At 54.5% G+C, this 16032-nt stretch overlaps 1 protein-coding gene across 1 annotated transcript in view; it reads left to right on the top strand.

Moving 5' to 3' along the window:
- Positions 1-16032, top strand: part of LOC140387054 (nephrin-like) — a 327816-nt gene that overhangs the window by 291475 nt on the left and 20309 nt on the right. Inside the window, exons 10-15 of the mRNA XM_072470065.1 lie at positions 752-903; positions 1210-1321; positions 2096-2268; positions 9271-9324; positions 9940-10062; positions 10331-10355. Of these exons, the coding sequence (XP_072326166.1) occupies positions 752-903; positions 1210-1321; positions 2096-2268; positions 9271-9324; positions 9940-10062; positions 10331-10355 (639 nt within the window). The remainder of the gene's footprint in view (positions 1-751; positions 904-1209; positions 1322-2095; positions 2269-9270; positions 9325-9939; positions 10063-10330; positions 10356-16032) is intronic.

The raw sequence follows: 16032 nt of genomic DNA, 5'->3' as shown, positions 1-16032 counted from the left end.
ATGAGACAGTGCCACTGGATCTGCTTCTCATTGAGAGCCAGTGCCACTGGATCTGCTTCACATTGAGAGCCAGTGCCAATTGATCTGCTTCTCATTGAGTGCCAGTGCCACTGGATCTGCTTCTCAATGAGAGCCAGTGCCACTGGATCTGCTTCTCAATGAGAGCCAGTGCCACTGGATCTGCTTCTCATTGAGAGCCAGTGCCACTGGATCTGCTTCTCAATGAGAGCCAGTGCCACTGGATCTGCTTCACATTGAGAGCCAGTGCCACTGATCTGCTTCTCAATAAGGGCCAGTTCCTCTTTATCTGCTTCCCAGTGAGTGCCATTGCCACAGAATCTGATTAAAAGTGAGAGTCAGTGACAAGGCCCAGCATTTAAAACTCACCCCTAATTGGCCCTTGAGAAGGTGGTATGGAAGGTACGCCCACGGTACTGTTAGCGAGGGAATTCCAGGATTTTGACCCAGTAACAGTGAAGGTACGGCGATATATTTCCAAGTCGGTGTAGTGAGTGACTTGGAGCGGAACCTCCAGGTGGTGGGGTTCCCAGGTATCTGCTGCCCTTGTCCTTCTAGATGGTGGTGATTGTGGATTTGGAAGGTGCTGCCTAAGGAGCCTTGGTGAGTCGCTGCGGTGGAAACAGAAAGGTGGGTAAAGTTAATTTGGACATTGTAGACAGAATATGTGAGACAGGATGAAGCCAGTCCTCAGAAACAAAACTGTCAATATTTACTGTCTTTTATTTGTTAGATATTTACAGACAATACTACATGAGGGAGGACTGCACACAGCTGAACTGAGTGTTGTTAATGCCAGTGCGGCCCTGGATTACGCAACTTTCACGTGCACTGCACAGAACTCGCTGGGATTAGACACGTTTGATATTCACCTGGTCAGCATCAGTAAGTCCAAATCCCACCAACAAAACTGACAGTTTAAAAGAAACGGAGGCCCAGAGACAGATTCTGCAGAAAATCCCATGTACACTCTCCCCTATCACTAACTCTATCCACCCATTTAATCCCCTCCCACACCCCCATGTACATTTACCCCATCACTGACTCTACCCACCCATTTAATCATCTCCCACACCCCCATGTACATTTGCCCCATCGCTGACTCTACCCACCCATTTAATCCCCTCCCACACCCTCATGTACACTCTCCCTCTGGAGGAAGTTTAAATCCACCATGTCTCTTTCTCACAGGTCGACCTGACCCTCCAACAGGGCTGAGCGTGTTGAGTAAAAGCCACAACTCTGTAACACTGGCCTGGAACCAAGGATTCAATGGAGGGCTGGAACAGACTTTCCAAATCAGGTTATTGATCCTTTGATCTCTGCTCAAGGGGACTGCACTTGGGGAAGAGGTAGGATCCCACCTCCTGCAGGATGGTATCTGCATTTACCGATTGTCAGACCCGCGGACTGGATCTGTGCACAATGCCCTACGTACGATCTAACCGAGGGATATGGAGGCCAAGCAGTGCACACTGCTTGCTAGTGTGGTCTAATCGAGGGATATGGAGACCGGAACTGTGCACAGTGCTGCAAGTGTAGTCTAACCGAGGGATATGGAGACCTAACTGTGTACAGATCCCAGTGTGGTCTAGCCAAGGAAGATAGAGACTGGACCTGCGTACAGATCTCAGTGTGATCTAACCAAGGGATATGGAGACCAGAACTGTGTCCAGATCTAAATGTGGTTTAACCAAGGGATTTGGAGACCAAAACTGTGTACAGACCCCAGAGATGTCTAACCGAGGGATATAGAGACCGGAACTGTGTATAGATACCAGTGTGGTCTAACAAGGGATATGGAGACCAGAACTGTGTACAGATCCAAATATGGTCTAACCAAGGAGTATGGAGACCGGAACTGTGCACAGTTCTCCAAGTGTGGTCGAACTAAGGGATATGGAGACCGGAACTGTGCACAGTGCTCCAAGTGTGGTCTAACCAAGGGTTATGGAGACAGGAACTGTGTACAGATCCCAGTGTTGTGTAACAAAGTAAGTTTAAAATTAAGAGGGTTTTGCATTGCCTCTTACTGCCTCTTGGACACACAAAGATGTTGTTCTGTTTAATCCTGTAGGTACACCTCTGCTGAAACTCTGAGCTACCTGTACGCAGACGTTTATCCAGCTCAGGCTATGAGTTTCACTATCACTGGACTCAGAGCTCAGACAGCGTACAACTTCTCTGTGGGTGCTCTCAATACACTGGGCAGCAGCGATTACACGGACGTGCTGAATGTCATCACCTCAGGTAAAGGAGGACATTACCTTCCCCAGCCCAGTCCTTGTACAATCAGTGAATAGCAACAGCTTCTGTTTGTCTCTCACCTGTACCGGTCATCATCACATCATAATCACAAGGAGATGAACGAAACTTGTGTGGGGCAGGAAATAGAGAGGAGAGTAACAGAGAGAGAGAGAGGGCGCGATTCTCTGGCCTTGTTACGCTTTCGCTCGAGCAAAACGAGGCCGGTGAATAGAGGGAGAGGCAGAAACCAGAACCGTGCCAAGCGCCAAACAGTTTGCGATGTATCCGGCCCGCTCCCGTAGGTGAAATCGGGATCTCGCCGTGGTGTGGCGAGAAATCAATTATCACCACTTAAGCCCCATTTCCATACAATTAACGCGGGCCACCCCATATCCAACAGCCTCCCGTCATTCAGCGGCCTCCCAGCAAGTGGTCACGCTGGCTCCGATTAGTACTCCTTTTGAAAAATGTGAAACAAACGGGAGGACTTCTGTGGGGAGCCGTGGAGGTGAGTAGCCATCTTTGTTCCCAGGCAAGGAGCCGGGGGGCACTGGGCTTGTGTCCTCAGTGCTCGGCGGGGAAGGGGGACCCTCGGCTGGGGGTGGGTGGACCCTCGGCTGGGGATGAGGCACCATGGCAAGAGGGGGGAGGCGCTTAGGGGGCAACCAGGGTGCCAACCGCACGTGGCACAACCGTGCCAACCCCTGGAATGTGGTTACCCATTCTGGGGGCAACCCTTCTCCCTGCCCACCGACCCACCCATAACCCCCACCGACTGCCGAGGCCTCCGGTTGTGCAGCTGAATGCTGTCGCTAATAGGGAATTGGCAATCGTGGTTAAGTGAGCACTTCACACATCCCAAATGGATACCCGTGGGTGGGCGGGCCAATAAGAACGTTGGAGGCATTGCCTCGCATACCAATCAGACCGCGATGCCTGAACAGTGTGACTGAACACTGCAACTGAACACTGCAGGAGGCAACACCACACACGCAGCAGCCAACATCCGAACACCAAAGGGATGGGACACAGCTCCGGGGACATGTCCATGGCTGGAGGGTGGGAGGGGACAAGAACCCAGGCCAGGTGATGTTACGACCAGGTGTCCGGGGTACAAGGTCTGGGGTCCGGAGAGGGAGGGCCCGCTGTGGCCGGGTGTGCGTGGGCAGAGCGCTCCAGGTGGGGGGGCAGGGAGGATCAATGGGAGAATGGAGGGTCCTGGGGTGGGAGCCACCGCTGTTTGTCAGTCTAACACCCTCTCCCAATGCCTTACAGATATTAAACGCGATGGCAGGGATTTTGGACGCAGAATTTGCCCGAGAGGTGCTGCTGCTAGGCCGGATGCTGGAGACGGCGGCAGCAGCAGCTTCAGCAGATGCTCGAGGTGGCGGCCCACGTGCAGGGACCCGCCCCACACCCGGAGGACCGGGTCGCCCATCAGGCCAGGGAGGGACCTAGAGGGGGAGTCCTGCGACTGCCCAGGGTATACAGGCGTCGCTGGTCATTTGAACAGATGATGGTCAGCGTGTGCTGTAGGAGGCTTTGTCTCAACACAGAGACGGTGCAGCCCCTGTGCCATGTCCTCGCGGACTTGGCACCACGCGGAGGAGGAGGACACCCGCTCCCAATGGCTCTGGGTGCCATCTTGCTGCTCAATCCACCGCCCACCCACAGTGGCCAATGGTTCTGCAGAGTGCCACCGGCCGTATGGGTGCCCCCACCACACCACCCTGCACCCTGCACCCCCACTCTCCACCCACCAGCCCTGCACTACACTCACCGCCCCTGCACCACACTCCCACCCCCCCCCCCCCCGCCCCACGCCCCCCTCCCCCCCCAACCAGCCGCCACCCACCTGCGGGACATCACGCATGGGCAATGCCCAAAGTAGCTTCTGACAGGGGCCATGCACTGACAGAACCATGAATGCGGAGATGGGAGAGCAAGGACTTGTGGGGGCAGGGTCCGCAGTGCCAACCAGGCCGCCCGTGTAACCTTTTGGACCTGGTTGGGCAGGGGGGTACACACCATGCTAACATGTCTGCCTTTCTCCATCTGCGGGCAATGGATATTTGAATTCAACCAGCAATGGTGGCCTTCATCCTAGTCGCCGCAGCCCTGGGATATGCACTGCGGTTGTATGAGCTGGAGCGGCTCGAGGAGGAGGACCATGCCACAACGGAGGCAGCCTCAGAGGAACTGGTGGCAGCCGGTGAGGAGAGAGAGCCTGCTGCCCAACAGGCTGAGGAGGATGAGGAGGAGGTTCAAAGGACGCGCTGCATGAGGCCTCGTGTGTCCCGGCAGCGCCTGTCATTCAAGGACTTGCCAGACTGGGCATGCCACCGAAGACTCCGGCTGAGCTAGGAGACAGCGCGACGTATCTGCCGGATCATAGTGCACGTGGCACCGCAGGGGAGTGAGGGAGGGCACCCGTTCCTGCTGGTGATCAAGGTGACGGTTGCCCGAGAGCAGCATGGTGGTGCAGTGGTTAGCACTGCTGCCTACGCCACTGAGGGCCCGGTTCAATCACGGCGCCAGGTGACTGTCCGTGTGGAGTTTGCACATTCTCCCAGTGTCTGCGTGGGTCTCACCCCCACAAACCAAAGATGTGTGGGTTACGTGGAATAGCCACGCTAAATTTCCCTTTAATTTGAAAAAAAAAGAATTGGGTACTCTAAATTTACTTAAAAAAAGACAGCGTATGCCCTGAACGTCTACACCACAGGGTGCTTCCAGGCGTCTAGTAGGGACCTATCCAGAATCTCCCAGATCTCGGTGCACAGGTGCATCTGCGTCATCACGGAGGCCCTATATGCCCAGTCGCCACAATACATCCATTTCAATGTGGACCGAACCCACCAGGATACCAGGGCAGCCTGGTTTGTCGCCATCGCCGAGATGCCCCGAGTCTAAGGGGTGATCGACGGGATGCATGTTCCCCTATGAGCACCTACAGATGACAGGCTGGTCTTCACAAACCGAATATGGGGTTCCACTCGATGAAAGTGCAGCTGGTGTGTGACCATCAGCTGCGCATCATACACGTCTGTGCCCGTTTCTCGGGCAGTGTGGACGAAGCCTGGCACATCGACAGTCCCTGGCCTCTTCGAGGTGTCCCCCTGGCTGGCATGCGTGTGGTGCACACCAGAGCATGCTCCAGGAGCCTTTATACTAAAGTGCCCGACCTAGGTGAATGTTTCTGGGATGGCGGAGGGTGTTGGAGACAGCTGTGACGGGAAGTGGGCGGCATCCAAGGACTCGGTCACCGAGGAGTCCCGGGATGCAGGTCGAGGGCTCTCACTGGGTCGGTCTCGTCTTTGTCCCTGGTTGACACACAGGTTCTGTGGTTGGGGTCGGGGTGGGGGACATCAGAAGGACCCTCGCCATCACCAACAACTCCTGCAAAACAAGTCAAGACGCACGATTGGATCGTAGGCCGGTGGGGGGGGGGGGGGGTGGAGAGATGGTTGTGGGGGAAAGGGGGGGCTGGGAAGAGGGAGTGGAGTGGTGGTGGTGATGGTAGAGAAGGGGTAGGGGTAGTGTGGGGGTGGGGGTGGGTGGAGGACTGGTGGTGGGGGTGGCAGTTTGGGGGAGGGGCTGACACACGTGCCATGGGAAACTGCAGCTCAGCGGGGTCTCACTTCCTCATCCGATGCCGACCTCCACACCGGCGACTGCCCTTTCCTCGAGCCCGCCAACCATGTCCAGAGCCCTCTGTCCTAGTGCGGTGAGGGGCCACAAGTCCAGCAGTCCCGCTCCAGTCTTTTCCCTCTCTCGGCGGTTGTGCGCGGCCTTCGCCTTGGGGGGGGGGGGGGGGGGGGGTGGAATCAGAAAATGCACAGTGTTAGACAGTTGAATGCATGCAGCCCAGGGGGTGGATGGCTGGAGGCTTCAGTCCCGGCATGTGGTGTAGGATGAGGGTTTGGCCGCCCTCCGTATGGGGGTGGGGGGGGTCGGTGGGGTTACGGGTGTGTGGGACGGGGGTTGGTGCAAGGCCACAGTGCTACCTACTCGTCCTGGCCGCTCTTAGGAGGCCATGCAGTTTTTCCCTGTGTTGCCCATGGCGTTGCTGACCTTTGCTCGCTGCGCCCAGGCCCGGTGAACTGTGGCGGCTGGCAGCCTCCTTCCCACCCCAAGTTACAGGGTCGCCCACCTCGCCTCCACGGCATCCAGCAGGGTCTCCAGTTCTGCATTGGTAAATCTCGGTGCCATCTTGTTGGCTGGGATGGTATGTATAGGGAGTGCAGTGGGTACATGCAGCTTCAACTCGTCAGCCTCCTGAGTGTCAATCCCGAATCCGATGAATCCGGCACTGTTTCTCATTGGAATTGATTGTGTTCCACGTGGCGCCGGTGCGAACACCCCTTAACAATCGGTGAATTAGTCCAGGTGCGACGCCAGTTTTGCCGTCGTGGAACTCTACTAATCCTGCCCCGGCGACAGTGTGTTTTCAAGAAGCAGTTAGATGTAGCACTTCGGGCGAAGGGGATCAAAGATTATGGGGGGAAGGCGGGATCACGCTATTGAGCTGGATGGTCAGCCGTTTTCATAATGAATGGCAGAGCAGGCTCGAAGGGTCAAATGGTCCACTCCTGCTCCTATTTTCTTTGTCTCTAGATTAATTATCATCATTTACAGAGAGATGGCTAATGAAATGATATTTTGATTGCTGAACATTCCCTTGAGAATCAATAATTCATGAGGGATTATAGTTGTCCTTATTAAGCCTGTGATGGGACATCATAGTGGGATACAGATGAGGTTATTAATGGGAGGAGCCAGGTCTGTCTGTAGTTTGCAGTTTTGCCACATGCTGTTAGGTTGAGCAGAAGAGTCTGACAAGACAGAAGGATTTTCAGGTTGTTCCTGAAAAGATCTCTCTCCAAAGGTCAGCACAGATAAGCAAGTAAAACATGCTCTATTACCTTTATCGAAGCAAATTACTGGGGATGCTAGAATCTGAAACCAAAAGAGAAAATGTTGGAAAATCTCAGCAGGTCTGGCAGCATCTGTAAGAAGAGAAAAGAGCTAACGTTTCGAGTCCAGGTGACCCTTTGTCAAAGCAAAAGACATAGAAAGTGGGAGATATTTATACTGTGGGGTGAGGGAATGAAAGATCAGTCGTAGCCACAAAAAACAAGGGAAAAGAGTGCTCATGGCAGATCCCAAAGAGAATAAAATGTGTGAAAGATAAAACAGCAGAGAAACTAAGTTCAGAGGGTAAGCTGTGACAGATATAGATGTGGGGGGAGTTTTCATACCTCCATCACTTTCACCGGGTCCATCTCAGTCACTTCCCTTCCCTTCCTTGACCTTTCTGTCTCCATTTCTGGCAATAAACCATCTACTAATATCCATTACAAGCCCACTGACTCCCACAGCTATCTGGACTGCCGCTCTTTGCACTCTACATCGTGTAAGGACTCCATCCCTTTCTATCAACTCCTTCGCCTCCGTCGCATTTGTTCCGATGATGCCACTTTCCAAAGTGGTGCTTCGAAAATGTGTTCCTTCTTCCTCAACCCTGGTTTCTCACCTACAGTTGTTGACAGGGCCCTCAACACCTTGCAGTTCCTCTCCTATGCCACTACCCCCGTCTCCTCCCCACCTTCCCAGAACAAGATTAGAGTCCCCCTCGTTTTTACATTTCACCCCACCAGCCTCCGTATGCAACGCATAATCCTCCGCCATTTTCGGCAACATCAGCATGATGCCACCTCCAAACACATCTTCCCTTCACTCCCTCTGTCAGCATTCCGCAGAGACCGTTCCCTCCGAGATAATCTAGTCCACTCCTCCACCAGACCCAACACTTCTCCCATCACCCATGGCACCTTCCCATGCAATCGCAGAAGGTGTAACACCTGCCCCTTTACCTCTTCCATGCTTCACATCCCAGGCCCAAAACACTCATTCCAGGTTAAGCAGCGTTTCACCTGCACCTCTTTCAATTTGGTCTACTGCATTCGCTGATCCCAATGTGGTCTCTATATCGGAGAGACCAAACGGAAACTGGGTGATCGCTTTGCTGAGCACCTTCGGTCTGTGCGCATTCAGGACCCTGACCTTCCCGTTGCTTGCCATTTTAACACAAGACCCTGCTCCCATGCCCACATGTCTGTCCTTGGCCTGCTGCAATGTTCCAGTGAAGCTCAACGCAAACTGGAGGAACAACATCTCATCTTCCGGTTAGGCACGCTACAGCCTTCCGGTCTCAACATCAAATTCAACAACTTCAGATGATCAGCTCTCCCCCACCGAGACCCATTTGTTTTCATCCCATTTCATTTTAACTGTCTTTTAACTGTTATTTCTTTCTTTATATATATTCCCCCCACGCAACTCTTTCCCCTATCTTATTCCCCCTTCCTTACCTTTTCTCCCCTTTGATTTTCCCTTACCCCACTTTTCTCATTTGACCTCTCTCCCACCCATGCCCTCCCTCCCCCCACATCTACATCTGTCACAGTTTACCGTCTGATCTTAGTTTCTCTGCCATTTGGCCTTTCACACCTTTTATTCTCTCTGGGGACCATTAGCACTCTTTCCCCTTGGTTTCTGTGGCTGTAACTCATCTTTCATTCCATCACCTGACAGTATAAATATCTCCCACTTTCTACGCCTTTTAGCTTTGTCAAAGAGTCATCTGGACTCGAAACGTTAGCTCTTTTCTCTCCCTACAGATGCTGCCAGACCTGCTGTTACATTTGTTGATCAGTGGCATTTGAACTGTATTGGGTTGTTTAATTAGAATTAGTGGCAGGAATAGATACTGAGTTAAAGTTGTTCCTTTTATTTAAGAACAGTCTAACTATTTATGTGATATTAATGTGCTTAATTCTGTGTTTACATTAACGTTTGTTTTAATATAAGAGATCCTTATTGGTCAGAGCCATCACCCCTTTCCTCACAGTTTTACAAATTGAAAAGTTGTTTGTGGTTCTCATCCAGTGTCTAACAATAGTTGGGGTCTGGTTCGATGTCCTAACATCTGTTTCTCCACAGATCAAAGACAATCTTTCCCAACCGAGACTCTGACTATTCTGGAACTGAAGCCAGGTGAGAGTTCAATATTGGACAATATGTAGACCAGCTGAGGAGGGTCAGTTCTGTGCGAGAGCTGCACTGTCAGAGGGAAGGGAGTGCTGCACTGTCAGAGGGTCAGTACTGAGGGAGTGCTGCACTGTCAGAGGGTCAGTACTGAGGAAGGGCTGCACTGTCAGAGGGTCAGTACTGAGGAAGTGCTGCACTGTCAGAGGGTCAGTATTGAGGGAGTGCTGCACTGTCAGAGGGTCAGTATTGAGGGAGTGCTGCACTGTCAGAGGGTCAGTACTTAGGGAGTGCTGCACTGTCAGAGGGTCAGTACTGAGGGAGTGCTGCACTGTCAGAGGGTCAGTACTGAGGGAGTGCTGCACTGTCAGAGGGTCAGTACTGAGGGAGTGCAGCATTGTCAGAGGGTCAGTACTGAGGGAGCACTGCACTGTCAGCGGGTCAGTACTGAGGGAGCGCTGCACTGTCAGAGGGTCAGTATTGAGGGAGTGCTGCACTGTCAGAGGGTCAGTACTGAGGGAGCGCTGCACTGTCAGAGGGTTAGTACTGAGGAAACGCTAGTGTCGCGGGTCAGTCCTGAGGGAATGCTGGCCTAATGTCTCTGTAACTTTGTCCTATCTGCAGCTGGTGGATTTTTGATCCCAATGCCAATCTTTTTTCCACTACTTGTTCTCGCTCTTCTCCTGCTCTTCCTCAATGTTGGGATTATCGCCGGACTGATACACAGAGTGAGACAGAGAGGGGCAGGTAACAAATTAACTCCTCGTCTCTCACTCAGACCTCACCCTCCACCCTGTCCTCCTCCACTGCACCATAAACCCTACACCTCCATCCACACTCCCTCCCTTCACTCCTCACCCTCCAGCATCACGCCTGCTCCCCTCCCACTACTTCACCCTCCACATCCCCCCACTTTCCTTTCTTTCATCACTCCACACCGATTTGCCTGCCATTTACTTCCCTTCCCGTTTCCCCTCCGAAAATATTTTAAGCAAGATTTTCTGCTTCATTTCAGGAGCAGGGATGGGAAAATCAGCAAGGTGAGAATCCTGTTCTGGAAGTGTTTGGTGGGGACAGTTTACTTTGTATGTAACCCCGTGCTGTACCTGTCCTGGGAGTGTTTGATGGGGACAGTGTAGAGGGAGCTTTACTCTGTAACTAACCCCGTGTTGTACCTGTCCTGGGAGTGTTTGATGGGGACAGTGTAGAGGGAGCTTTACTCTGCATCTAACTCCGTGCTGTACCTGCCTGGGAGTGTTTGATGGGGATGGTGTAGAGGGAGCTTTACTCTGTACCTAGCCCTGTGCTGTACATGTCCTGGGAGTGGTTGCAGAGGACAGTGTGGAGGGAGCTTTACTCTGTATCTAACCTCGTGCTGTCCCTGTCCTGGGAGTGTTTGATGCGGACAGTGCAGAGGGAGTTTTACTCTGTATCTAACCTCATGCTGTACCTGTCCTGGGAGCGTTTGATGGGGAAAGTGTAGAGGGAGCTTTACTCTGTATCTAACCCCGTGCTAGACCTGTCCTGGGAATGTTTGGTGGGGAAAGTGTAGAGGGAGCTTTACTCTGTATCTAACTCCGTGCTGTACCTGTCCTAGGAGGGTTTGATGGGGACAATGTAGAGGGAGCTTTACTCTGTATCTAACCCCGTGGTGTACCTGTCCTGGGAGTGTTTGATGGGGACAATGTAGAGGGAGCTGTACTCTATATCTAACTCCGTGCTGTACCTGACCTGGGAGTGTCTCATGGGGACAGTGTAAAGGGATCTTTACTCTCTATCTTACCCTGTGCTGCACCTGTCCTGGGAGTGTTTGATGGGGACAGTGTAGAGGGAGCTTTACTCTGTATTTAACCTTGTGCTGTCCCTTTCTTGGGAGTGTTTGATGGGACAGTGTAGAGGGAGCTTTACTCTGCATCTAACCCCGTGCTGTACCTGTTGTGGTAGTCACCACTGTGTGTATATATGACGTATATGTGAAGTAATAGGGTAAGGCACCTGTATTACAGGTATGGGGGTAGATCCCTGCCTGCTGGCTCCACCCAGTAGGCGGAGTATAAATGTGTGTGCTCACTAAGCTGCAGCCATTTCGGTATTTTTCCCCTTATCTGGGAGTCGCCCAAATACACTGAGGCCATGGCTGAAAGTTCTGAAAGGGAACTACATCCGGCCGATCAACAATCTCTACGCCAGGCACCTCCTGTCCACGCGGCAACAACTCCCCGGTGAGTTATTGGAAGATTTCTGCCGTGCCCTGCACATCCTGGTGAGGAACTGCGATTGCCAGGCAGTTTCGGCCGTTGAACATACTGAACCCCTAATCAGGGACGCTTTCGTTACGGGCATGGGGTCGGCGTACATCCGCCAGCGCCTCTTAGAAGGGGGTACGCTCGACATCGCGGCGATCAAGAAACTCGTGACCTCACTAACGGTAGCCTCCCGTAATGTACAAGCGTATTCCCCGACCGCATGGCGCCCCCCTCCTGGACATCGTGGACCCCACCAGCGACCGTCCCCAGCCAACCCCAAGCCTGCGCCGCGCGGCAGCCAATCAACCCCGGGGGGCCCAAGTGCTATTTCTGTGAGCAGACAAAGCACCCCCGGCAGCGCTGCCCGTCGCAGAGCGCAATCTGCAAGGCCTGCGGGAAGAAAGGACATTTCGCTGCGGTATGCCAGGCCCGGTCGATCGCCACTGTAACAAGGCCCATTGTTCCTGCACCCCCCACGTGCGACCCGGGGGTGCCGCCATTTTCGTCCCCGCAACCCACGTGCGGCCCGTGGGCGCAGCCATCTTCCCCCATCAGACCCCGTGCGGCCCGTGGGCGCCACCACCTTCCCCCCATCAGACCCCGTGCGGCCCGTGGGCGCCGCCACCTTCCCCCCATCAGACCCCGTGCAGCCCGTGGGCGCCGCCACCTTCCCCCCATCAGACCCCGTGCGGCCCGTGGGCGCCGCCACCTTCCCCCCATCAGACCTCGTGCGGCCCATGGGTGCCGCCATCTTTAACGCCGCCTGTCACGTGCGCCTCATGGGCGCCGCCATCTTTGGTGCCATTTTGGACGGCGTCTCAGGACCGCTGCTCATCAGGCACCTCGTCTGGCCGCTCATCGCCCGCAACCGCCGCCAACCAGCCCAGGGCCCACCAACACCAGCCGCAGCTCGCCTCCATCACGCTCGACCAGTCCCGGCCACACAACCTCGCAACCGCGACAACGACGGTGAAGGTCGATGGCCTCAAGACACCTTGCCTTCTCGACTCCGGGAGCACGGAGAGCTTCATCCACCTCGATACGGTAAGGTGCTGCTCCCTCGCGCTGCACCCCATTACCCAACAAATCTCCCTGGCCTCCGGATCCCACTCCGTAGCGCTCCGGGGTTACTGCATCGCCACCCTCACCATCCAGGGCGTAGAGTTCAGCGGCTTCTGGCTCTACGTCCTCCCCAACCTCTGCGCTGCCTTGTTACTCGGCCTGGACTTCCAGTGCAACCTCCAAAGTCTAACTCTGAAATTCGGCGGGCCCCTACCACCCCTTACTCTATGCAGCCTCACGACCCTTAAGGTCGGCCCACCTTCCCTGTTTGCAAACCTCACCCCGGATTGCAAACCCGTCGCCACCAGGAGCAGACGGTACAGTGCCCAGGACAGGACCTTCATCAGGTCAGAGATCCAGTGGCTATTGCGGGAAGGCATCATTGAGGCCAGCAACAGCCCCTTGAGAGCCCAAGTTGTAGTTGTAAAGACTGGGGAGAAACACAGGATGGTCAGACCATCAATCGGTACACACAGCTCGACGCGTACCCCCTCCCACGCATATCTGATGTGGTCAATCAGATTGCACAGTACCGGGTCTTCTCTGCAGTGGACCTGAAATCTGCCTACCACCAGCTCCCCATCCGCAAGGCGGACCGCCAATACACCACACTCGAAGCAGACGGCCACCTTTACCACTTCCTTCGGGTTCCCTTCGGCGTCACTAATGGTGTCTTGGTCTTCCAACGGGAGATGGACCGAATGGTTGACCGGTACGGACTGTGGGCCACCTTCCCGTACCTGGATAACATCACCATCTGCGGCCACGACCAGCAGGACCACGACGCTAACCATTTCGAATTTCTCCACACCGCCAAACTCCTGAACCTCACGTATAACAAGGAGAAGTGCGTGTTCAGCACCAACCGCTTAGCCATCCTTGGCTATGTGGTGCAAAATGGAGTTCTAGGGCCCGACGCCGACGGCATGCGCCCCCTCATGGAACCCCCCTCCCCCACTGCCCCAAGGCCCTCAAACAATGCCTGAGGTTCTTCTCATACTATGCCCAGTGGGTCCCTAACTTTGCGGACAAGGCCCACCCACTCATTCAGTCCACAGTTTTCCCCACGACGGCCGAGGCTCACCCGGCCTTCAACTGTATCAAGTCCGACATCGCCAAGGCCGCGATGCACGCGGTCGACGAGACCCCTTTCAAGTGGAGAGCGATGCATCAGACGTCGCTCTGGCCGCCACCCTCAACCAGGCAGGCAGGCCCGTGGCATTCTTTTCCCGCACCCTCCATGCCTCCGAAATTCGGCACGCCTCCGTCGAAAAGGAGGCCCAAGCCATCGTTGAAGCTGTGCGACATTGGAGGCATTACCTGGCCGGCAGGAGATTCACTCTCCTCACTGACCAACGGTCGGTTGCCTTCATGTTTAATATTACACAGCGGGGCAAGATCAAAAATGATAAAATCTTGAGGTGGAGGATCGAGCTCTCCACCTACAATTACGGGATTTTGTATCGCCTCGGTAAGCTCAACGAGCCCCCCGATGCCCTATCCCGAGGTACATGTGCCAGCGCACAAGTGGACCGACTCTGGGCCCTACACGATGGTCTTTGTCACCCAGGGGTCACCCGGTTCTTTCACTTCATAAAGGCCCGCAATCTGCCCTACTCCATTGAGGAGGTCAGGGCTATCACTAGAGACTGCCAGGTCTGCGCGGAGTGCAAACCGCACTTCAACCGGCCAGACCGAGCGCACCTGGTGAAGGCCTCCCGCCCCTTTGAACGCCTCAGCATGGACTTCAAAGGGCCCCTCCCCTCCTCCGACCGAAACACGTACTTCCTTAACATGGTCGACGAATACTCCAGATTCCCCTTCGCCATCCCACTCCCCGATATGAGTCTGCCACAGTCATCAAAGCCCTCAATAGCATCTTCACTCTGTTTGGTTTCCCCGCTTACGTCCACAGCGACCGGGGATCCTCCTTTATGAGTGATGAGCTGCGTCAGTTCCTGCTCAGCAAGGGCATTGCCTCGAGCAGGACGACCAGCTACAACCCCCGGGGAAACGGGCAGGTGGAGAGGGAGAACGGGATGGTCTGGAAGGCCGTCCTGCTGGCCCTACGGTCTAAAAGTCTCCCGATCTCCCGCTGGCAGGAGGTCCTCCCCAACGCCCTCCACTCCATCCGGTCGCTACTTTGCACTGCGACTAATGCAACCCCCCATGAACGTCTCCTTGCCTTCTCTAGGAAGTCTCCTCCGGGGTTTCGCTCCCAATGTGGCTGGCAGCTCCAGGACCCGTCCTCCTTCGCAAGCACGTGCGGCTCCACAAGGCGGACCCGTTGGTCGAGAGGGTACAGCTGCTGCATGCAAACCCGCAGTACGTGGCGTACCCCGACGGCCGCCAAGACACAGTCTCCCTCAGGGACCTGGCACCAGCTGGGTCCCCACACCCCTCTCCGATTGCCCCGGCGCAACCCATTCTCCCCCCAGCGCACCTCACTACATCCCCCGCTCCAGGACGATCCGTCCTCCCATTGGTTCCACCCGGGGATGAAAATGAGGACTACACGCTCCCGGAGTCACCGGCGACTAAGCCAGCACCTGCATCACCACCGGGACTGCGGCGCTCACAACGGAGCATCAAGGCACCCGACCGGCTAAATTTGTGAACTTTCACCAAACTGTACATTTTTAAAATGCTCAGATACATGGAAATACTTTTCCACCCCCCACCCCCCGCTGGACTCTTTTTTAACAAGGGGTGAATGTGGTAGTCACCACTGTTTGTATAATACGTATATGAGAAGTAATACGGTAAGGCTCCTGTACTACAGGTACGGGGGTAGATCCCTGCCTGCTGGCTCCGCCCAGTAGGCGGAGTATAAATGTGTGTGCTCACCGAGCTGCAGCCATTTCATCAGCAGCTGCAGGAGGCAACACATCTCTGCTTAATAAAGCCTCGATTACTCTCTACTTTCGTCTCGTCGTAATTGATAGTGCATCACCTGCCCTGCATCACCTGCCCTGGGACTGTTTGATGGGGACAGTGCAGAGGGAGCTTTACTCTGTATCTAACCCCATGCTGTACCTGTCCTGGGTGTGTTTGATGGGGACAGTGTAGAGGGAGCCTTACTCTGTATCTAAACCCGTGCTGTATCTGTCCTGGGAGTGTTTGATGGGGACAGTGCAGAGGGAGCTTTACTCTGTATCTAACCCCGTGCTGTACCTGTCCTGGGAGTGTTTGATGGGGACAGTGTAGAGGGAGCTTTACTCTGTATCTAGCCCTGTGCTGTACCTGTCCTGGGTGTGTTTGATGGGGACAGTGCAGAGGGAGCTTTACTCTGTATCTAACCCCGTGCTGTACCTGTCCTGGGAGTGTTTGATGGGGACAGTATAGAGGGAGCTTTACTCTGTATCTAGCCCTGTGCTGTACCTGTCCTGGGAGTGTTTGGTGGGGACAG

The sequence above is a fragment of the Scyliorhinus torazame genome, chromosome 12, assembly GCF_047496885.1.
Source record: "Scyliorhinus torazame isolate Kashiwa2021f chromosome 12, sScyTor2.1, whole genome shotgun sequence".
NCBI lineage: Eukaryota > Metazoa > Chordata > Chondrichthyes > Carcharhiniformes > Scyliorhinidae > Scyliorhinus > Scyliorhinus torazame.
The sequence above is the reverse complement of the archived record's forward strand: the minus strand, read 5'-3'. Positions and strand labels throughout refer to the sequence as shown.